At 44.5% G+C, this 23300-nt stretch overlaps 2 protein-coding genes across 8 annotated transcripts in view; one reads left to right on the top strand and one right to left on the bottom strand.

Annotated features, from left to right (window-relative positions):
* The first annotated feature begins 499 nt into the window (after positions 1–499).
* LOC308483304 (cell adhesion molecule 2-like) lies at positions 500–17335 on the top strand. Of its 5 annotated transcripts, XM_081017037.1 has the most exons (8): positions 500–574; positions 1894–2066; positions 4979–5305; positions 6899–7219; positions 11728–12030; positions 12680–12883; positions 13413–13459; positions 15917–17335. In XM_081017037.1, the coding sequence occupies exons 1-8, from the start codon at positions 510–512 to the stop codon at positions 16058–16060; spliced, it is 1584 nt and encodes a 527-aa protein (XP_080873163.1). In that variant the 5' UTR covers positions 500–509; the 3' UTR covers positions 16061–17335. The 5 variants fall into 5 exon arrangements, with proteins under 5 accessions (XP_080873163.1, XP_080873162.1, XP_080873165.1 ...); XM_081017036.1 differs by lacking the exon at positions 500–574 and having other exon boundaries at positions 1769–2066; XM_081017038.1 differs by lacking the exon at positions 500–574 and having other exon boundaries at positions 1774–2066; positions 12722–12883.
* A 2330-nt stretch (positions 17336–19665) lies between these two features.
* Positions 19666–23300, bottom strand: part of DRC7 (dynein regulatory complex subunit 7) — a 28388-nt gene continuing 24753 nt past the window's right edge. For all 3 annotated transcript variants that reach the window (XM_081016991.1, XM_081016990.1, XM_081016992.1), the window contains exons 14-18: positions 22253–22363; positions 21663–21773; positions 20629–20823; positions 20167–20306; positions 19666–19870 (exon numbers count right to left, since the gene is read on the bottom strand). In XM_081016991.1, the coding sequence (XP_080873117.1) occupies positions 19777–19870; positions 20167–20306; positions 20629–20823; positions 21663–21773; positions 22253–22363 (651 nt within the window). In that variant the 3' untranslated portion in view covers positions 19666–19776. The remainder of the gene's footprint in view (positions 19871–20166; positions 20307–20628; positions 20824–21662; positions 21774–22252; positions 22364–23300) is intronic.

Here is a 23300-nt window from a genome sequence, read left to right as displayed (position 1 = left end):
CCTTTATACTAAGATATAAGGGAACTTGGTTTAGAAATGAGCTTTTCTCTACAGATTCGCTTTGCAGAGTGGTGGATGTATCTGTGCTGCTCTCTGTGCTGTAAAACTTAATATCATAGTTGAAACGATTTTGGAGACTGAGAGAAAAGCCTCCCCTGGACATGAAGGGTGACAAAGAACCACTCCCTGCTCTTTCCAGATCCTCCTTTCCATTTCCCCTGCTTTTTATGTTTCCCCCCCCACTACTCACAGAAACATTTAAACAGTGCTTGAAACAATATAACTGTAGCCACTTATGCTTTGTCACAAATGCGACATCAAAAAAGAGGATATAAGAATATGTAGAGAGGACTTCAACTCCTGTGTCTAATTTGAGCTGAATTTTTTTCTTATCTCTGCTTACTTGTGTATCCGACTTGACTTCCTTTAGCGCTCATCCACTAGGGTGTGTCATTTTAGAGGATGAAACTTAATTTTTGCAAATTTCTTCAACGAGGAGTCTTAAGAATATGTTTTTGGGAGTGAGGAATTCAAATCTGCTATTATTTTTTGTGATTGGAAAACATTTACCTTGGTAAGTCTTTTTTTTTTAATTAAGAAGCAAATAAATTACTCTCAGAAAACAGAAGAATTTTAATTTTGCCTTCCAGAAGTGTCAGGTAATCTAAAGTATTAGATAGATAGATGATAGATAGATAGATAGCTTTTTTCTGGGGGGATGCAGGGGTACGCATACCCCTAAACATTTTCTGAATCTAAGTTTGGCCTCATCGAGGGGCATTATTTCAATATGAGTAGGAAAATGAGAGTTCCCCTAATCATTTTTAATAGAAAAAAGCACTGTGTGTGTGTGTGTGTGTGTGTGTGTGTGTGTGTAGAATGTTAATATATAATATAACTGCAAGTACTTGACAATCATTTTTAATTATTTCTATGCAATTGTACACAAATTTTATTTAACAAGCAATAATAAATTATATTGATTTAATAAAAATATTTTTTGAATTCCCAAGTGATGTTACAACTTTTTAGCTCAGACACAGAGCTTTAAAATGCAGATCTGTGCCTAGGAATGTGACACAAAAGGAAATCTGGATGAGCCCTTGATTTATTGTCTGCTTTATTAGTGCTGTCAGGAACAGTCAACTTTTATTGCCTCTTGCTTTTGGAGAGTCATCTTCCTCCCTCTTTCCCCTAATCTTCTCATTGACTTTCCTCAGACTTGTAAGAACAGAAGAGCATCTCTGCTGGATCAGGCCAAAGGGAGCAAATCGACTCCAGTATCCTGTTCTCACTGTGGCCAACCAAAGATCTGTTCGAGGCCTGCAAATAGATTGTTTTGTGTCAATCAAACCTGAGGCAACGGTGCACATCTGGTTTGATTTTCAAAAGCATCAGCAAAAATCTGCATGAAACTACGAAGTATGGAAGATAATGCCCCCATCTCCTCCACCATGAGGTTATCTCAGGGAGTGTCCCTGAAAAATATCAACCCAGTAACAACAACAACAAAGTATTTATACCCTGCCCATCTGGCTTGGTTTCCCCAGCCACTCTGGAAGGCTCCCAACAGAATATTAAAAACACGATAAAACATCAAACATTAAAAACATCCCTAAGGAAGTTGTACACAGGTTGTACATTGACAATAAAGGTATTATTATTATTAAACATGCCTCCTCTGTGTAGTTATCTTGTTCCTGAAGCTGAACAAATGGCAAATGTAAAAGGGAACAGATACCAGTTTGCAAAATGGATGGAATGGAGACAGAGAAAGCGAAAGAGAGAGAGAGAATAAAGAGGAACTATGTTCAGAGGGTGGGAGTGGTGGAGCAGAAAGAGGAAAAAAAGACCTGGTTATTCAGCAATCCAGCAGCCTCTCTTTCCCTACAGGGTGGGTCTGACTGAGAGGAAATCACCACCGGCCAACTACACATGGTGGATTCCTGGCATTGTGGAGTTAGCAGTTGGGTCTCTGCTTGGAAAGATAGATTGCAAGAAGAGGAGTCTCCAACAGGGCAAAATGTGGCTGCCATGCTTGCTGTTTTTGCTTTTCCTGCATGTGGGTGAGTTTCCTTTCCAAGAGATGTTTTGTCCTGCTTTCAGAAAACCCGGGTCCTCTAACAGCCTATTGGCACATTATGCAGAATAAGATGCAGTAGACTGAGGTTGTAGAATTCTGGGCTGTGCTTTCTTCATATCGTAATGGGGGGGGGGGACCATAGTGGTGGATGCTACCTCCATGTAAATATATATTCATGTAAATCCCTGTCTGTAGCAAGCTAGAAGCAGAGAACGATGCTGAATATTCCCTCTCAGACCTGCTAACTTTTCCAGAGGCAGAAATATGATTCCTGTCCCTACAACCTGAAAGGGGACAGGCTGGGTTCAGATCATCTCCCCATTCTCTGCTACCTGGCTTGCAGAGTGGATATTCACATTGCCTTGGTGACTCATGAAAAAATGGTGCTACAGTGACTCCTGTGTTGTTGGCAATGCCAGGTACAAGACTTCTTAGATAGCTAGCTTGATAGATTGGAGTCAGGGTGGTGTAGTGATTAAAATGTCAGGCTAGAACCTGGGAGACCAGAGTTTTAATCACCACTTGGTCATAGAAGCCCACCAGGACTCACCTTAGGTCTGTCGCTGCCTGTCAGCCTAACATGTTTGTGAGGATAAAATGAGGGAGAACTGGCTATGCCACCTTGAGGTCCTTGGAGGAAATGGAATAAAATAGACAGGTAGGTAGACAGATAAGGTGTAGGCCACGAGAGTCTCTAGCTCAGCCTTTCCCATCCTTGGGTTCCCAGAAGTTGTTGGACTACTGCTCTCATCATCCCTGACTGCTTCCCCTGCTAGCTATGGATGATGGGAGTTGTAGTCCAACAACTCTTGGGGACCCAAGGTTGGGAAAGGCTGCTCTAGCAGGTCAAAAACTTACTGCCATTTGTGATATTAGTAGTAGAAACAGCAGTACAAAAGTACGCAAGATAGCTTTTATTGCGTATGGACAAGTTTCTTTTTCCGAGACTTCTTTCCCACATGGAATGTGTGGGCAACATTTTGGAATGATTCTAGAGGAGTCCATAAGCAATTGGAAAGAGCGCCTTCTTGGCATAGCACAAACCAGCCCATGAAGGGGGAATTGTCCTGTGCAGCCTCTGGGGGAGGGCTTTCCAGAGCTCCAGCTGCCCAGGACAATGTGGCCTAGGCTGTTAAGCAAGCCCACAAAATGAAGGAGAAGGAGAATCTTCAGCGCAAGTTGGTGCCTCTGACACTTTTGTTCACTGACCTGGAGTTTTTAGTGAAGGGAGCTGGGGGAGGCGGCGGGGTTAATAAATATTTTACATAAATAGATAATAGAATAAGAAAATAGGGGGGGAAACAGTCATATGCATAGTAATAACAGATTTTTTGAAAATAATAATAATACTAATTTATTATTTATACTCCGCCCATCTGGCTGGGCTTCCCCAGCCACTCTGGGCGGCTTCCCAAAAAATATTAAAATACCGTAATACATCAAACATTAAAAGCTTCCCTAAAAAGGGCGCCTTCAGATGTCTTCTAAAAGTCTGGTAGTTGTTCTCTTTGACATCTAGTGGGAGGGCGTTCCACAGGGAGGGCGCCACTACCGAGAAGGCCCTCTGCCTGGTTCCCTGTAACTTGGCTTCTCGCAGTGAGGGAACCGCCAGAAGGCCCTCGGTGCTGGACCTCAGCGTCCGGGTAGAACGATGGGGGTGGAGACGCTCCTTCACATATACTGGACCGAGGCCAGTATATCTGGCTCCACACACTGTGTTCTTCCATAGAGCTGAATGCTCAGCAAATGACTGGATGGGAATCATTTCCATTGTACTGCAAACCAGACAGTGATTGGCCAAGGACATTCTGCCCACCCCATTCTTCTTAATTCTGCCCATTCTTCTTAATCAGGTACAACTTTGTACCTAATCCCCTGCCCTGTTTTCTGTTGAAAGTTGATCAGCCTGCCCTTTGTCCATTCTTCTTCACCCCTGTCATGTGTGCCTGTAACAAGCTCTTTGTCACAAGCCAGATCCAATAAACCAAACTCTCCCCTCTGTGGTATCTCCCCAGTGGGGGAAACCCCCCCCCACAAAAATGTACCTAATCTTGAGTGGTGTCCAGGATCCTGTGAAAGTTGTAAGTCGTTTTGACCTTTCAGGACCAGTGGCCACAGTTCTATTCATGTTAACCAATTCTGCATGTGGCCGGTTCCTCAAGAAGTTCAGCAAGGTCATGTTTGTTTCACAAGAGCAAATGCTGAAAAATCTCAACAAATTTCAAGGAAGTCATTAGAAGGGAGTTGAGAGGGAGTTGGAAAAGTCAGGTCTCTTCAGGGTGGTTGGAGGTTATTTAAAACTAGAATTATAGAAGCTGAGCTTAAATGTATCTAGTGTCCAAGAACATGCCAGTGTGGCTAATGAGCCTAGCCAAGGCGGCTATAAAAGGCAAGAAAACTCCCCTTAAAAATAGAAATCTTGCTCAAATGAGGAGGGAAGGAATAATCACAGATTCCATTAGTGACACCTAATGTGGAAAGTAGGGACCTCTCATTTGTCTCCAACCTTATCTTGCCGCTTTCCATTACTTTAAGGACCTTCCCCTCAGCAGCCCATTTCCAGTATTCATAGGCTCATAGAGTTGGAAGGTGTATTTCAGGAACCGCCCTATTCCTGTGATGGTATTTTGTTTTAACTGTTTGCAATTTTGAATTTTGAATTTAGCCCAACCATGTGCTGTTGCAAGAAGATCAAAGCAGAGGGGAACATGTCTCAGGAGAGAGACAGACTTGTGTTCCTTGCAGATATGCAGAATGCATACATGCACTTTGCAGTTGCATGCATGCAATTTTCAGGATGCAATTGCATTGGGAAGTTTGTGGCTCAATGACAGATATTGTGCTTTTAGGTTAATCTTTCATATTGTTACACCGTTTTTCTCCTTGCCATTTTAGGGTCTATTATGAATGCTGTTCCACATTCTTCAGTGATGCAAACACCTGCCACCGTGACTGTGGAGGAAGGATCAACACTGAATATGCAGTGCAAGTTCAGTGGAGACAGCACCAAATGGTCTATTAAATGGTATAAAGTTAAAGGCAATGAACAGGTGGAATTGCTTAACTCAAGCCTAATTCACATATTTACACATCTAAAAGACAAATTAAGTAATTTCACTTTGAAATCTGTGGATTTGAAGGATGCTGGAACTTATCTGTGTAACGTTGTCATCGATACAGCTCTTCAACCTCTCAGTAATGGGACAAAAGTGACCATCATTGGTAAATACTTGAATTTCTTTCCAAAATCTGTTTTAACAGGGTAGCTTCAGTCCACTTGTGTAGTTTGTGGATTGGAGAATGTTTGTGGGGGTTGCTCAACACTTTTCAGAAAACCCACTTTAGCTTTCCAAAGTAAGACAATAGTTTAGATAAAAATCAGTGCCTCTCTAGTCTAATGGGAGCACCAGGAATATTCCAGTAACTGATCAGTGGGGTCCATTTTTCTTCTGAAATGTGCAAATTGAAAGTGTCCTTCACACATTACATTTGAGGGGGCGCCATGTAAGTAAAAAGTCTTCTGAAACAAAGTGTGGGGTAAAGTCAGAGCCACAGCCTTGCCACACTTTCACTCATCTGATACCCATTCTCATCAATTCATTTTAATTTTCTTAGAGCTCGTATGCCTGTGTTTTATCCTGTTTTTGCTGTGCTCACTGCTTTGATCATTTTGTGCTGCACTGTGGTCCATAAACTTGTTTACTGTGATTATTTAAAATGAGAAAAGCAGTCAAAAGTTGCCAGTTTTCAGCAGAGCTGATGCAGAGGCCCCTTTTCTCCCATTGCCTCTCTTATGTTGCAGAGCACACAAACACATAGACACCTAAATCTATATTAGCAACAAACAGAGAAAGATCCATTAAAACCATACATGGTTGGTACTTAACACCTAGCTGACTCGCCTTTATAAACCAGTTCTCCCATATGCTGGAGAGGGTGTCCCACTATAAGGACATAATGACACATGTGGTGAGCATGTCCAAAAATTGAAAAGTTCTGGGGAAATGTTTTTACAGAGATATCTTTGATCACAAGTCAGATAGTACCCATGACCCCAGGACAGGCTCTGCTTAACCTGTCAGGTTACGCCATGAATTTGGAACAAAGAACTCATAACTCCTCTGTTAACCACAGCAAGAACGGCCATTGCCAGGGCATGGAAATCATTGCAATTATTGACCATGGACCAGCGGTATAGTGCAATCTGGCACGTGGCATTATTGAAAAAACTGACATGGAAATTGAAGACAGCAAGAGGTTAGAGGAACTATGATAACTTTTATGCAATCTGAGGCAACTTTATGGATCATACAAACAATGATACATATAGCAGAACGGTGCCTATGGTCTACAGCACAGTTTGGCATTCTTGAAGCACATATTTTATTTTTATTTTCTCCTCCTGCCTTTGTATATAAACTCTGCAGACTAGGACTGCTGCTGATGCAATATATCTTTTTAATTGTGGGCAATAATCCAAGCAATGGAGGTTATTATGTATAATGTTGTGTTTGTTAAGATTGTGATGATTTTAGCATATATACTTTGGCAGAGTTCTTTGGAGTATCCAGAGATGATTCTCTGACTGTACATAGTTGTTTTATCTTAATTAAAAAGATAATTAATTAATTGAACACACACACACACACACACACACACACAGAGATATCCATCTCTTCCTCAAAGCAGTCCAGTCCTAGGACTGTCCCAGGTGCTTTTTCTGAATGCGTCAATCCCTCTTCTTCCACTCTAGCTACCTTCTCAGTGTCCAATGCTTTCAGTAGGGGTCTAGATTATGATATCTCTTTCATGCAGAAATTACCGACTTTGAGGTGAACCAGACTTCTGGATCCATCCATGAAGTGGAAGGGGCGGATGTCACCATCGAGTGTCACTTCAGGACAGTCGGCAGGAACAGCAGCATGTATGTCAGTTGGGACAAAGATGGGCTTGCGGTTGAGCAGGCTAACAAGACAGGCTCGTACAGGATCACTCAGAACCTGAGAGCAGGATTTGCTTCTCTCACCCTCACAAATGCTACTGTGAGCGATTCAGGGTTGTACGTCTGTAACGTTGGGAGAGAACCAAGAAATCAAACAAAATCATCAGGAATTGCATCTCATGTTGTCATCACAAGTAAGTGCTGGGAACTTTCTATCTGTTTTTTTTTTTTAAATAATTTTTATTAACAAGCCAATCACATCACATTGTTCAAATCACATTGGTTCCAAATTATACAGCCAAATTTTAAATTTTTTGGGGGTACCCATATATCAAGCTCCGCACGAGTCCAAAATTCCGGATAAGTCCAGACATCACTTATTTTACTGCATTAATTAATCAGTTCTATCCAGTTTACTCCGGATAGTCCTTTATTATTTTTCTTCATCTTGTTGTAGTTGTACATTTCTTTCTTTGCGATCTCTGATGATTCTCACAAGCAGACTGAAAGCTGGCTTCTCTGTGTGGGTTTTATACTCTTCAGAAGCTATATCAGCCCAGGACAGCCTCTGTTTGACACCTCCATAGACAAAATTAATCTTCAATTTGTCCTTTGTTTTTCCAGGCAAGCCAAATAAATCAAATAGATCAGGGGGCTGTGTCAGGTCAAACTTTCAATTCCGTTCTCCTTCTCTTTCCGACATTCCTGATTCTCCTCCCCCTTCTCTCTTTCTCCGGCAGCCTGTCTTGGTGAGACGCCATTTTTTAACTGTGTCATAAAAATTCCTCACCGTTCATCAATCTTCTCTCCTATTGTATTCCACCTCCCACACAGTTCTTAAAATCCTGCTTATGTTTCTTAAAAAACGCAACGATCTTGTTTCTTTCTGGGGTGGAGGGTTATTTTTGTCACATCATATAAAGAAGCAGAAAGAGTTTTTCCTCCACCCCCCCCTTCGTTCCAAACATACAGTCTCTTGGTGGTGACACATCCAAAGATTTACTTATCCTTCCGTCGCTCTCGGTCGCAGAGATCCATTATTCAGAAGCCTTATCGTCGAGCTTTACTTGATATATGTGCTTCAACCTCATTTCCAATCATCTGTTTCCAATTATAATTCCGGGCTGAAGCAACCAGCACGCGCTAATTGGAATCGGCGTCAGGAAGAGCTGATTTCACCGAGGGCTCGTGCCAAGTGTTCAGCACCCCCATCTCTCGGATCAGGGGGTGCATTGTAAACACTGCTGGCAAGACAGGGCCCCACCACATCCTGGTGGGGAGGGAAGGCTGCCTACTTCCCATAGCAGCCCCTAAACTACCTTGTGTGGGTCAGAGAGATGTTATTGCCGGCCATCTTCCAACGCACAACCTAGTGGCCCCCCGGGAACTTTCTATCTGGTTATATATATTTTTTATTTTTTTTTAAAGAATTTTTATTAAAGTTTTAAACAACAAAACAAGAAAAACAACACACACAAAAAACAATACAAAACTTAACAATAAAAACACAAAACACAACAATTAAAAACAAACTCTCTTTTCCATTTCCAATTTTAAATTACTTATTTTCTAGACTTCCTCATACCTCCCTCTTTTGTATTCCAGTCCACATTATTTGTCCAGCAGTTTCTTTTCCACTTTTTTAATCCCAATCTTTAATTTAATAAAATGTTAAAATATATAACGTCAACATTTTTTTTAAACCTAATCCTTAATCTTAATATCTTAATATCATATAACTTTAAAGTTTTCCCTTTTAATATCAAATTTCCATTTCTTTAAACATCTTTAATCTTGATCTTTAATCTTAATCTATCCTTAACTTTAACCTGTACAGCTGGAAACCACTTGTTTTCAGTCCAACATCACTCTAACATTCCTTAATTTTGCAGTGTTTCTGAAGATAGTCTTTGAATTTCTTCCAGTCTTCCTCCATCGACTCTTCTCCCTGGTCACGGATTCTACCAGTCATTTCAGCCAGTTCCATATAATCCATAAGTTTCATCTGCCATTCCTCCAGTGTGGGAAGTTCTTGTGTCTTCCAATACTTTGCGATGAGTATTCTTGCTGCTGTTGTTGCATACATAAAGAAAGTTCTATCCTTTTTTAACACCATTTGGCCGACTATGCCCAGGAGAAAGGTCTCTGGTTTCTTAGGGAAGGTATACTTAAATACCTTTTTTAATTCATTATATATCATTTCCCAGAAAGCCTTAATCTTTGGGCACGTCCACCAAAGGTGGAAAAATGTACCTTCAGTTTCCTTACATTTCCAACATTTGTTATCGGGCAAATGATAGATTTTTGCAAGCTTGACTGGGGTTATGTACCACCTGTATATCATTTTCATAATATTCTCTCTTAAGGCATTACATGCCGTAAATTTCATACCTGTGGTCCATAACTGTTCCCAGTCAGCAAACATGATGTTATGTCCAACGTCCTGTGCCCATTTAATCATAGCCGATTTTACCGTTTCATCTTGAGTATTCCATTTCAGCAGCAAGTTATACATTCTTGACAAATTCTTAGTCTTGGGTTCTAACAATTCTGTTTCTAATTTGGATCTTTCCACCTGGAAGCCAATTTTCCTGTCCAATTTAAATACCTCCATTATTTGATAATAATGAAGCCAGTCTTGCACTTTGTTTTTTAGTTTTTCAAAACTCTGCAATTTCAGTCTATCTCCGTCTTGTTCCAAAATTTCCCAATATTTCGGCCATTTGACCTCCATATTGACCTTTTTCAAGGCTTTCGCTTCCATTGGTGACAGCCACCTTGGGGTTTTATTTTCTAGCAAATCCTTATATCTTATCCAAACATTAAACAGCGCTTTCCTGACAATGTGGTTTTTAAATGCTTTATGTGCTTTGACCTTATCATACCATAAATATGCATGCCATCCAAATACATTATTAAAACCTTCTAGATCCAAAATGTCAGTGTTTTCAAGAAGTAGCCATTCTTTCAACCAGCAAAAAGCTGCTGATTCATAGTACAGTTTAAGGTCTGGCAGGGCAAATCCACCTCTTTCCTTTGCATCCGTTAGTATTTTAAATTTTATTCTGGGTTTCTTGCCCTGCCAGACAAATTTAGAAATATCTTTCTGCCACCTCTTGAAACAATCCATTTTGTCCACGATCTGCAAAGTTTGAAACAAAAACAACATTCTGGGCAGTACATTCATCTTTATCGCAGCAATACGGCCTAGCAGTGAAAGCTTCAAATTTGACCAAATTTCTAAATCTTTTTTCACTTCTGACCAACATTTTTCGTAGTTATCTTTAAATAAATTCCCTTTCTATCTGGTTATTAAGCAATGAGCAGAGAAGGTTATAGGAATGCACCCCAGAGGATAGTAACTCTCCATTTGAAGCATCTCAGAGGTCCTTGGAGGTCCCTCCAAGACCCAAGTCTGTATTTCTGCTCCATAATGCAGAGGTAGGAAACCTTTTACAGCCTGAGCTGTCAGAAGCTGACACAATTTTTCAGTCATTCAATCCCTTTCACATGGTCTCCTGGGAAAAAATTAAAATCACAGGGTAAATGTCCAGATTTAAGGGGGAAGCATATAGGTCACAGCCACACTGTGCATTTAAAGCACATGACTTTCCCCAAAGAATAATGGAAATTGTAGTTTACCCCTTGCACAACTACAATTCCCAGCACCCTTAACAAACTACACTTCCCAAGGTTCTGGGGGCGGCGGTGGACACCCATGTGCTTTAAATGCAGCATGTGGACCATAGAGTGTTTGCTTTTAGCTCCACCCTATGTTTGGCAGGCTGACACTTCTCAGTCATCAGGCACAGACTGGATCTTCCTTGGCCCACCACAGGCCATCAAATCCTCTGCTCTGTGCTAAAGGCAGGAGGATCCCTCAATTTCAGTTTCTTTCGGTGTCTCATTTTTTCAGTCTTTAGTTCAGTTCACCACATCTTCACACAAGTTTACTTTTTTTTTAAAGTCCTCACGAAAATTGTCAGCATTTTAGTGCCAATTTATCCTAATGAGTTTTTGTATGCTATTTTCACACATATATGCATCTTTATATACACTTCCCCCTTAATGTTCACATTTTTGTAGACACTATATCGCTAGAGCACTGCTTTGCCAAATTTGGGGTCGTGTGAATTTCAACATGTAGCTGCATTTAGGTTTGTATATATTTGGGGGAAGTGCAAATGTGGTTTGCATTCAGTTGTGATGAAACAGATCTGAATCTCTCTCTGTCTGCCTCATGTAGCTTCAGACTTCAGCAATAGCACTCCAACAGGTTCATTCTCCATTTGTCTACCTGCTGACCTCCATTATGTTTTGGACTACAACTCTCCGGAACCCCAGCCTGCGCAACTGTACTCCCATCAGCTCCAACGCTATGCAGCCGTGCTAGCTGGGGATGATGGAAATTGTAGTCCTAAACAACTGGAGGGCTGTTCCCTGTCCCACACTGAAGGCTGCATTCACAGCTGCTCCTAAAGCCATTTGGCACCCTCAGTACTCAGCCTAACAGAGAAAAGCCAAGAACGCAAACTTCAAAGAAGTCAATCGTTCATGCACAAGTTCCATGGCTGCGTATTTAACTCAAAGCCACAAAATCTGGCATTATTTGCCCAGTCTCACAGATGCAGACTTTATCTCCTCTGGCAATTTGAAGGTTGCACACTGAAGTTGTCAAATGCTTTTTCTGCTCTTTCCACAGCGGCTAATCTGTCAGTTATCCAGTCACCTGCTTTCATCCAAGGAATGGAAGGGCAAACACTCATTATAAACTGTAGCATTGCAGTTGCCAAGAATGTGCGACTCCTCCCGTACAGTGTCACCTGGTATAAAAATGGCACTGATGGACATGAGGAGGAGGTGACAGGTGCAGGCAGGACTCTGAGCACAACCACAGGCCTGGCTTCTCTCATTCTGCCCAGTGTCCAAAGGAATGACTCTGGAATGTACCGATGTGCTGTCGGTAGTAATGGCCGAGGAAATGGGACCATGGTGACAATCTCTGGTAAACAGAATCATTTTTTCCCCCTGATTTCCTTTCTACAGGGAATGAGATACAAAGGTGTTTGGAACTGATAGGTGTGAAATGTACAGGGGTATAAAAGAAAATGAAAAGAAAATTTAGCAGTTGTAGAAAGATAGAAATTCTGGGTCACTTTTGACCCAAACCAGATGTTAAGAGCTTCCAATTGCTCCATCCTCTGCCCTCCCCCTTCTTGCTCAAAGTCCCCACTGTTGTGGGGGAGCAGAGAACATTTCTCAGCAGGTTGCAAGTTCTATTTTCAGTTTCATATATAACAAATAAATAGCTGTTTCTGGGGACTCAGCTCTGTTATCGCTGATGAGTTGATGGATGTTTTGAAAGACTGAGGGACAGTGAATGTGTCTCCACTGCTCCCACTTCCACTTTCTAGGTATAAAACCTCCATCATTTCCCACAAGTCTCAAAGTGGCTAGCAAAGCCATAAAATACAAAACAACTTAATGACCAGTTATCAAAACAACTTGATGATTCACTACCCACTGGTCCTATATCCATGCTAATTTTCTTGAAATTGGAACCTGGGCATGAGCAAAAGTTTGGGGTGTCAGCCATACCCTCAAATGAAGCCCTGTGCAGCAGCAGAATCTTGCCTGCCTGTTTCATTCCACAGACCACCAAGGGGGTCTTCCTTTTCCTATTCCTTTTAAACCAGAACGTGACAAGCAGCCAGAAACTGATAGTGGAAGTCCTGGAGCTGGAATTGGACCTGGAATTGGAGCCGGAATTGGAGCTGGAGCTGCAGCTGCAGCAGGAATCCTCCTCCTCTTTTTGCTGCTCAGTGTCTTAGCATGGAGATACAAGAAGAGGGCTAAAGGTAAGGCTCTCTCCCCTGACAGATCTAAGCCAAGCACCTTGGAGAGGTCTTATGGGAGGTAAACGGATTAGCTCCCACAATGTGCATTTGCAAATGCTTCCCTGGGCATGCCAGGGAGGTGTTGCAAACTGTGATAGGGAAGAACTGCAATTCTAAAAGACACAACACAAAAAAGGGATAGCTTGGGAGGAGGAAAAAATAAATGACCATGAGTTACAATGTTCCACAGATAGAGTCCTTCATTGAGTGAACTGCCCTGAGATCTTATGATGAAGGACAGTACCCAAACTTAGATTCACAAAATGTTTAGGGGTATGCGTACCCCTGCGTCCCCCCAGAAAAAAAGCACTGACTACAGCGATCCCCCAGAAGTCTCAGAAATGCAAATTAGTGCCCATCTCCACCCAGGATGGTTAACAAGGAATTTCTGTGGAATGTGTCATCAATCACATGTGTTCTTGACTCATTCACTCTTGGGATTCTTTAATGCTTAACCACTTTCAAATTTCTCTTCATCATTCCATTCCAGAAAGCACAACAGAGACAGAAGGTGCTTCAACCAAGGAAGCAGGAACGGTAAGAGGGATTATTGTTACATAATGAACACACATATCCTGCTCCTATAAATTCCCAGGCTGTGCTAGGCTTTGCCGGGGCCACTCTAGGCTTCTCCCCGCACCTGCTCTGAGGTATCTGGTGCATTGGGATGTCCACTCTGGTCCACCCTGAGTGTTATCTTGTCTGCCCAAATGGCCTTCTGTTCACAGTGGGGAGCACTAGGTGTCACTTTCTTGTGCAGGGCAGCCTAACATCCCTAAAAGGGATCATAGATCTTTTCCACATGTTGCTATCCACTCTAGAGTTTGGTTGGAATAGAATGGGTTCATCCCACTCCCGGACAAGTCTGTTTCACCCCTGCTCATCTTTATTTACTCCTGCATTTCCCTACCATCCTATCACTTCCCACCTGGGAGATAGCTAAACTCTGGAACTCTGGATGGTTTAAATAGGTAGGAGAAGACATAATAATTGCAATTTAGGTGCTCACATGGTTGGGTTGGACATAGAAAGAGATCAGCTTACTGCTTTGTTTAAAATGCAGCCCCATCCGTAGAAGAAGAAAAATGAAGCATAGGAATTAGGCTGTGAAGCCTTCTTTTATTGAAATTCAGTTGCAAAATAAGCTGGCACCCCTTTCTTACCCCACTTAGCAAAGAATCAGAAAACAGACTGAGAAGTAAGTTTAAAATATGAGTTACTCACTCATAGTCACGCATTTGTTCTCAGCAGCAACAGCAGTAAAATAAATGCAGGCAAAATACTGAATTTACAGTAAAAGCAGCCTCATGCATGTGCCTCAACCGGGGCAATTGGATATCCATCTGCTTCCATTGCTGGTCAAAGAGAAAAGGAGGGAGAGAAAGGAACAGGAAATACTATTTGCTCCTTCCTACTCAAGAGAGGCAGGGAAATGACATCACACTGAGCCTTCTCTACCAATTACCAATACATTTTTATGGCCTGGGTCTGCCTATCAGCAGTACAGCTCTGTGGTCTTAACCCCTTCACATGCTAACTAGCAAGAATATGCATTGTTAGATTTGGCTACTAATTTCCCACAAAGATGGCTGTCAATGACTACTAGCCATGATAACTGCTCTGCCTACCAGGAGTGCCAACTTGGCCCCGCAACCGTGGGTGCCTGGGGCCATGGGTGACATGCAGCATGACTGGCCCTGGTACTGAAATTTGTGGGTGCCCGGGCCCTTCATGGGGAATTTTGTGGGTGCTCAGGCACCCAGGGCCCCAGGGAGTTGGCACCTATGCTGCCTATAGAGCTGGAGGTAATAACGTCTGAGTACCAGTTGCTGGAAACGGCAGGAGGGGAAACTGCTCAAATCCTGCTTTCAGTTTTCCCACAGGCATCTGGCTGGCCGCTGGGTCTCCTTCTTCCACCAGAGAGCTCATCAGCCCATTCATGCTGTCCTCAACCTCACCATTCTATTCCCCCGACTTTCATTTTTCTCTCTCAATTAAGATTCAGTGTTCTGTAGCTATTGAATATTTTTAGTCAGTGGTTTTTTCGGGGGGTGACATTATTCACTGCTATGGAGTACCGTCACTTTTTTTCCTGCCCAGGGCAGCCATTTTAAGTTGTCACCCATGACACTTTAATCAAGATATGAGTACTGGCAACTTATTTTTTAAAAAAAACCCCAAACCCACTGTGGTTAGTCATCACTGGACTGTGATTTGTGTTAAGTCTTTTAAATCTATATCTATATCTATAGCTATAGCTATAGCTATAGCTATAGCTATAGCTATATCTCCCTTAGGATGTTGATACATTACCCCGAAATGCATTTCTGCAAACCTTGGGTTTTCCCCAAACATGCTGATTGATACCTTTCCCCTCCCCTCTTGTTTCTTAGTGGCCTGGTTTTGATTCTAGTTCTGTTTGCACTTGGGGAACTGGGTTCGTGTCTCCGCTCCTCCACATGCAGCTGCTGGGTGACCTTGGGCCAGTCACACTTCTCTGAAGTCTCTCAGCCTCACTCACCTCACAGAGTGTTTGTTGTGGGGGAGGAAGGGAAAGGAGAATGTTAGCCGCTTTGAGACTCCTTCGGGTAGTGATAAAGTGGGATATCAAATCCAAACTCTTCTTCTTCTTATCACACGAGTTCTCTATTAGAGGGGGAGTAAAACGGTGATACACCTGTTGTGGTGCTGCCTCCCCAGGATGGTGCAATTGTCTCTTTCTCTTTCTTTGAGGAAGGGTTGGATCACATCTCTTGCAGCCTTTGCCAACCTGGTACCTTCCAGATGTTGCAGTCCAACAACATCCAGAGGGCACCAGGTTGTCAAAAGTTTGCTTACTGTATCCATTTCCCCTCTTGCCTGATCCAAAGCTCCCGATGTATATATTTATTTCTGCAGCTTCTTTTGCCACCTGCAAACAATATGCTTTCAAGACCACCACAGACAGAATGAAACAAACTTTCTGTTCCCTGCCCTCTCTCTTTCTCTTAACAGCATCTTCCTTTAACCAGCCGGCAGAAAGAGTTGACCTATGCCAGCCTTCGTTTCAACAAAAAGGAAGTGGAACCAGATGCTGGGGTGATCTATGCGGAAGTGCGAACAAAACCGAAACAGCGAGCTGGCAACAGCCAGATCTAGCCTCCAAACCAGCCACTTGCACTAGAGGAAATGAAACAGGATGGGAGCGAGGCATGAGCCACCTTTCAAAAGCCCTTGGACCCCCATTCTCTATGACACTGTTCCTGGTCCCTTCAGAAAAAACGGAGCTGTTGCCTTGAAGACCCACATTCTGGAAGATTTGCTGACGCCCTCATCCCCCTTTCTTCCTCATCTTTTGCTGGGCAGCCTGAATCAATGGTCATGATGTCCGCCTCTTGGGATGCTGCTGAAGCCATCACTGGCCCTCACCATCACTGATCCTTGCCATCTCAGCCATCTCCCTCCTTCCAAAGGAGCAGGTGAAGGAAGCATGTGGTGGCTGCTGCTGCAAAGAGGGTGACTGACTAGGGCGAGGTCCCTTGGCTGGGTGTCCTCCAGAGCCAACATTTGGAATGAATGCACTTGCTTCCAAGAGCTGCTGGCTTTCCTTCATTCCCACCTGCGGTTGCTGAGAAGCCACTTCCCCACATGGCTGCCGTGTGGATTTGTGAATACATTTACCATGTGGGAGGGGGCCAATTGTGTGGATCATACTCCCGCAACTGCCACAAGCAAATGTAACAACTGGGTGTGTGAGAGAGACCGTGCATCTGATCTGGTTGCAGAGAAGTGGCTGCAATGCTGTAAATGAGTGCGACAGCCTTTGTCAAGCAACTGGAGATCTCAGCTGAAATTCTCCGTATATAATCTTTCCCCTCTTACTCTCAAGAGCTTCCATCCCCAAGGCCAGGGAGCAATCAGCTAGAAGAGGCTTGGATTTGTGGGTCATGTCAAATGAGCAATGATTCCTTGCATTGCCACGGTTGGACTCGATGGCCCTTGGGGTGCCTTCTAATTCAACACTTGTATGATTCTACCAGCTCTCTGCTTCTCATTTGCCAGAGCCATGCACTAAAGTACACATTCAGACAATGGACAACTGTGTGGTACAGCCAGTGGCAGCTGGCGCTTATTGGATCTAGTAGGGCCACAAAGACATGAGGTGTTGCCGCCTAGAGGTCATGGACATGGCCAAGTTCTGGTGTGCTCTCCCCATCTCCCTCCCTTGCAAAGATATTGTGGACACTTAAGCACTGCTGTTTTACAGATCATTAGCACCTAACTAAACTGGAAAATGTTTTCCTTTGGTTCAGAAGGGGCACAGTTGCTTCTCTGCTGGGATACAAGTTGTGTGGCCTCCACTTGTCCGGTTCTCTCCCTGTCCTCTTCATTTGCAATAAAAGTGTTTAAATGCTGCAGTTTTATTAATGCCAAGCACCTAAGTGTCTTACCTTGGTTCATAAGAAGCCCTTCTGCTGTCATAATATATTGTGCATATTCATGCCACAGTAACTGTACATTACCCAGAATTCATAGGACTGTAAACACTGAAGACTGCAGTTGGGGAAAACCACGTATTTCATTGCTTCCTCATGTTAGAAAACCAACAGCGACCCTTCCTCACACATAGTGTGTCAAGGCCAGGGTATGCTTCAGCTTCATCCAGTCTTTTAATGTACATACAGTGGTACCTCGGGTTAAGTACTTTGTTAATTCCAGAGGTCCGTTCTTAACCCGAAACTGTTCTTAACCTGAATCACCACTTTAGCTAATGGGGCCTCCTGCTGCTGTGCTGCCACTGCACGATTTCTGTTCTCATCCTGAAGCAAAGTTCTTAACCCAAGGTACTATTTCTGGGTTAGCGGAGTCTGTAACCTGAAGCGTATGTAACCTGAAGTGTATGTAACCTGAGGTACCACTGTACACTATTTTCCAGAGGGGAGTATTCAAATATTTGACAACACCCTGCCTGCCCCCCCTCCCCCAGACCATTTTGCCTTCAGGGCAGAGTTTTGAGGCAGACATCCAGGGCCTGCAGAGGAGAATGAGAAGCAGGGTCTTCAAATGTAGCAAGGCTGGCTCAACACATTTGAAGTAGCACCCTATTTAGATCCCCTCCAAAAAGAAAAAACCCCCACCAAGTCCATAGTCTGAAATTACACCCAGTCCAGGAGATCCTTTTTGCCTTCTTTTGGAATCCCCCCCCCCCATATAGATAATCTGCACCCCATGACCCCCACCTATCCAGGTTCATTTGGAGTAGCTGAGATTGTGTACACAGATGCTTCACCTATCGACTTCTTGGCAGGAAACGAGAGGGGAGGGGGGTGAGACAGGGAAAGTGGAGGAAGCCCTCTTGCACAGCTGAGTGCTCTCTTTCAAGGTCTGTGAACCTGGTGCAGCCCTGGCTGTTCGAACAAGAGGAGAGGAACGACACATGCAGCCCTAGAAGCTTCTGTGTGTGCCTATCTCCTAGCCTGATCAAGCCACAGAGCCACACATCCTTTGCACTGTCTGGCTGATCAGGTCTGACTGATTTTATTCTGTCTGGTTTAAGCCTGTACTCTTCATCTACCGCAACGCCCCCATAATGCCATCAACCCAAGGACCTTTAAATTTGGTTCGATGATATGGACAAGTAGAAGGGCAGGATAATTTGAGGCCGAGAGGCAGACTCAGGGTCGAAGTTGCTGTGATGTTAATTGCTTGAATGCAATTACTATGCATGACTGTTGTTAATTATAGAGCAGCTGTGGAGAGTGAGGTGGGAAAATTTAACTCCCTGCCCCCCTGCCAGTAAAAATTGCCTCTCACAGGCTGCTATTTGCATTTGGAGGGAAGCCTCTCCAGTGGTGGTAACTGAGGCTTCTCTTGAAATGCAAATAGGAGCTTCTGAGGGGTTATTTTTACTGGCAGGGGGACAAAGAAATTTCCCCACCCCTCTCCACTCTTCTCCTCCTCGACCTGGTCCCAAGGCTGCTCAAGATTCCTACAACTGCCCTAGACACAACGCAAATATGCCCATGCATTGCCTTCTTGTCATTGGCCCTGACCACTTTCTCACTTATCTCTTCTGTGTGAGTTGGAGGCATGTGGAGGGCAGGGAGGAGATTCCTGTTGCTCTGAAGTTTCTGCTCACCACTATGAGGTCTTCTGGACTGCAATACGTAGATGGGTCCTGAGGGTTGCAAAGTGGAGCTGAGACCAGCACCCTGAGCCCTCAGCTAGGGGTTCAGCAAAGAGTTGTGAAACCTTTAAACAATAGTACCGTATGGTCTTTTAGATTCCTGCATTGCAGGAGGCTGGACTAGATGGCCCTCAGTGCCCCCTTCCAACTCTACAATTATATGATGCGGAACAAAAGATGCCAGAGGAAGACATTTGAAGACATTTACTGGGAGCACATTTGGCAAATGAAACAGGCATGAAGGGAGCCTAAAGACACTTCACATGAATACAGATGTAAGAAGAGCCAGACTGCCGCTAGTGGGCTTTTGTGACAGACATGGGCCTGTAAGCTGTGGTCAGTGGTGATTGGTGTGGAGGGGCAGCTGTGCTCACCTGACCAAACTGAGAATTGCTAGCTGTAGTTACACCCAAAGAAAAAAAAAACAATTCACTGGGTGTTTGCATGGCTGGAAGCTCCCAGTGTTTTCTGGGGAGAGAGGGGGGAGAGAGGGGGGGAGAGGGAGAAAGGGATAGAGTGAGAGTGAGAGGAGGAAGAGGAGGAGGAGGAAGAAAAGGAAGGCCAATGGTACACAATATAGAACAAAAGTCTTCTTTGGTCATTATACTTTGCACTGGCAGATCAAGGAAGCCGTCAAGAGGTATCAAGGGGTCATTCCCAGCTATGGTTGTGCAAATTTGGAGCAAAGTCACATATAAAATCTGAGATGTTCAGACAGGCGAGGGTCTTTGCATAGTTTCTCTTCCAACGCTATGTATTTTAGCGGAGCTCTCTCTTTGTGCCTGAGAAGGGAAGAAGAAGAAAAAGATGAGGAAAATAGAGGCATATCCTCTACATTGCAGACATTTATGCACTTTGGGATGCTGTGCCTGATTTAAAGCCTGCAGCATCAGAGCCATGCACCCATCTTCAGGGAGGGAGTTCTACAGGCCTGGGAGCCACCACAGAAAAGCCCCCGACCCTTGTGCCTGCCAACAGCATAGAGCTAGCAGGCAGGCACACCTGCAGGGACTCTGAGGTAGACCTTAACCATTGGGCAGGTTCATACAACTCATCTATAAAAATTTGCTTGCTGTACCTGCTGAGGCGGAGCTCCAGGATGCGTATGCGGAACATGGCATCTGAGCAGTAAGTCAGGTAGGCATCCTCATCCTCTAGGGTCATGTTGAGCTGGTTCTGCTGGTACCATTGCTGCTTCTTCTGGAGCTCCTGGGTTTCCTGTGCAGGGAGAAAGAGGCAGAGAAAGGATTGTGGAGAGAGGGGAAGGAGGGGCATTGGACCAGGGCTTAGCAAGGGTCAGGCACTGGGCAGCTTAGGTCTGGAGGAGAAGGAGCTGGCTGTCATTCCATTTGGAACAAAAGCTGAGGTGTGGTCCATAACCAGCTGTGCTGGTTCGGTTGTTTTGGAAATTGTGGATTACGTACCTTCGCCTTTAAAAGTGAACTGAGTTGAATTTCTCTGCCCCAAAGAGGCAGTAAAAGCTCATCATGCTTTGGCCCTCCCCCCAAGAAAGCCAAAGGGTGGAGGAAAGAGGAGGCACCTTCTCGAAACGCGCTTGGATGAGGTTGGCCTTGTCAACGAGACGGTGCTTGAAATCGGTGAGGCAGTCCTCCTTCAGGCGCAAAGCCAGCCACTTGGTCATCTTCTCGATGCCACCAATTTGGATCAGGAAAGGCGCCAGGTAGTCCAGATCCTGCTCCACTTGCCGCTGGCGCTCCTCTTGCAGCTGGCGCTCCTGGAGGAGGGGATAAAAAGAGAAAGCCTGTGGGTACTACGCTTGCTGCCACGGCTGGGCTCTGTCTCCACAGTTGGAGGCAACAATGCTTCTGAACACCAGTTGCTGGAAACCGCAGGACAGGGAGAGGGCTTCTGTGCTTGAATCCTGCTTGCTGGTTTCCCACTGTGAGAACAGGATGCTGGAGTAGATGGCCCACTGGCCTGACCCAGAGAGCTCTTTTATTTTCTTATGAGTTTGATTCTCACAGCTACCCTGAGAACAGGACCTGGTTCAGTGGGGCCTTTTGTATCTTCCATGTCAGGGGCCTGGGGGCAGAATTCAAGCATTCAGAGCTCTCCTTCTGGCCCTTGGATGCTCCCCAAGCCACACTCCCCCCCCCACCCAGCCCTGCTCCACAACCACCTCGAGTGCTTTGGCCAGCTGGAACTGTCAGAATTGCTTGCCTGGATGGAGGGGTTTGTGTGTGCAGAAACCTTTTACTTTTGCATGGCCGGAATGAGCCTAGCACGGCGGCATCCATTGCTCCACCCACTTTGGCCTCTGGCCCCACCCACCACTAGCAGAGGGAGGGTTCCCTGGGAAGAGGGAATGCAGTGGTTAAGAATGCCAGACCAGGACCTGGGAGACCAGAGTTCAAATCGTCTCTTGGCCATGAAGCTCATTGGGTGACCTTGAGCTAGTCACTGCCTCTCAGCCTAACCTACCTCACAGGGTTGTTGTGAGAATAAAATGGGGAGAATTTTGTACACCACCTTGAGCTCCTTGTAGGGAAGGTGGGATATAAATGTAAAAATGAATGAATGTTCCTGAGTTTAAAGATGACCCTCATCACCTACCATTGCCTCTCGCTGTTCCTTGCTCTTCTCATTCCTCTCGGTATCATAAATAGACACGGTCAACTTGCTGGCTGCTTCTTCTTCTTCTCGAATCCTCAGAATATCCAGGACCTTTGATGGGATAGAAATGTTAGCAATAACCTTGTTGCCAACACACCCCTTCGGCCATAGCACACTCTGTGCATGAGAGATTGCTGGAGCTTAGAAAGACTCAGAAAACTTTAAAAAACACACACAAAAAAAACAAAAGATCCACCACATCTGAAAAAGGAGAGTAGGTGGTTTTGTGTTTAGCAAATGTGATAGTTAATGGCACACATTATATTTTGGAATAGAGGCAGGGAGAGTCTTTTTCATCCTGAGGGCCACATTTCCTTCTAGGCAATCTTTTGAGGGCCATATGCCAGTGGTGAGTAGAACAATGAATGCAATGCATTAAAAACTCAACTCTGCCTCCTCAAACTAGCAGCAGCTTTGCAGGGCCTCAGGAAGGGGTCTTTCCCAAATCTGCTCTGCAAGCTATTTTGCTTGTAGACAAAGCCTTTGGCCACTATTAAGCTATGACCCGCCTTCCACTCCTTTCCCATTACCTCCATCTCTGACTCCCACACTAGGTGCCGGGATTTCTTCTCGTCCTCTATCAGGTGCATCATCATTTCATACAGGTGGAACAGCTTCTTTTCCTTCTCTGTGGACCCTGCCTAAAGGCAAAGGAGCCTGTGAGGAAGGGGGAAGAGGAGGGGAAAGAATGGCCAGCCCTTCCGAAACACATAAGACATCTTGGGTTTAAGGGAGGGTCACTCTCAGAGGTGTAGATGGCACACAGAATCACAGAACCACAGTGCTGGAAGAGACCCAATGCAACATCTGGCCCCCTGCCCCCACAATGCGGGAATCACAGCTAATTTCAGAGTTTTTTCTTTCATAAAATGTATAGACCACTTGATTGTAAACCCCCACCACCCGCCTCAAAACAGTGTAGGGTCACTCTTAGAGGCATTGAAGGCACATGATTCTGGCATTGCACATCAACTTGCACATATGTCCAGGATCCTCAAAAAGGCAGCTTCACTGGTTTTGAAAGAGGATCAGACAATTTCCTGGTGACTGGTCATGATGTCTATGTTCTCCCTCCACTGTCGGAGGCAGTATGCCTCAGAATACCAGTTGTGAGACTCACAAGTAAAGAGGGTGCTGTTGCACTCAGGAGCTCTTTGCAGGCTTCCCTTTGGGGTGTTTGGTTCGCCACTGTAAGAACAGGATGCTAACGAGCTTAAAGTTAACCTAAAAGTTAGTCATCGATAACCATACAAAAAATGGTCAGCCAGTGGCAGCATTAAAATATACTCCTATTACTACTTAGTTTTCCACAGTGCCCTTCCTTCAAGAAGCTGCAGTAGCTGTGGGGGACGGAGGGTCACCTTCATTTTCTCCCCACAACAACCCTGTAAGGCAGGATGGGCTGAGAAATGGTTGGCTGGCCCAAGCTCACTTGTAGGGCTTCATAACCCACCTGGGATTTCATAGCCCAGCCGGCAGCCATTCAACAGGCAATCTGCTACAGCACACGAGTTCAGCTGAGATACACCACTGAGATACACCACCAAACCACAGCTGGGCACTAAGAGCATAAACTTG

The sequence above is a fragment of the Podarcis pityusensis genome (genome assembly GCF_964106645.2).
Source record: "Podarcis pityusensis genome assembly, chromosome: 8".
NCBI lineage: Eukaryota > Metazoa > Chordata > Lepidosauria > Squamata > Lacertidae > Podarcis > Podarcis pityusensis.
Note: the sequence above shows the minus strand (reverse complement) of the source record. Positions and strands in the feature narration are given on the sequence as shown.

Coding starts and splice junctions, on each gene's coding strand:
- LOC308483304 (XM_081017036.1), top strand. CDS start 1,808: ATGTTCAGAGGGTGGGAGTGGTGGAGCAGAAAGAGGAAAAAAAGACCT. Junction 2,067..4,978: donor TTTGCTTTTCCTGCATGTGG/GTGAGTTTCCTT, acceptor TTGCCATTTTAG/GGTCTATTATGAATGCTGTT. Junction 7,220..11,727: donor ATCTCATGTTGTCATCACAA/GTAAGTGCTGGG, acceptor CTCTTTCCACAG/CGGCTAATCTGTCAGTTATC.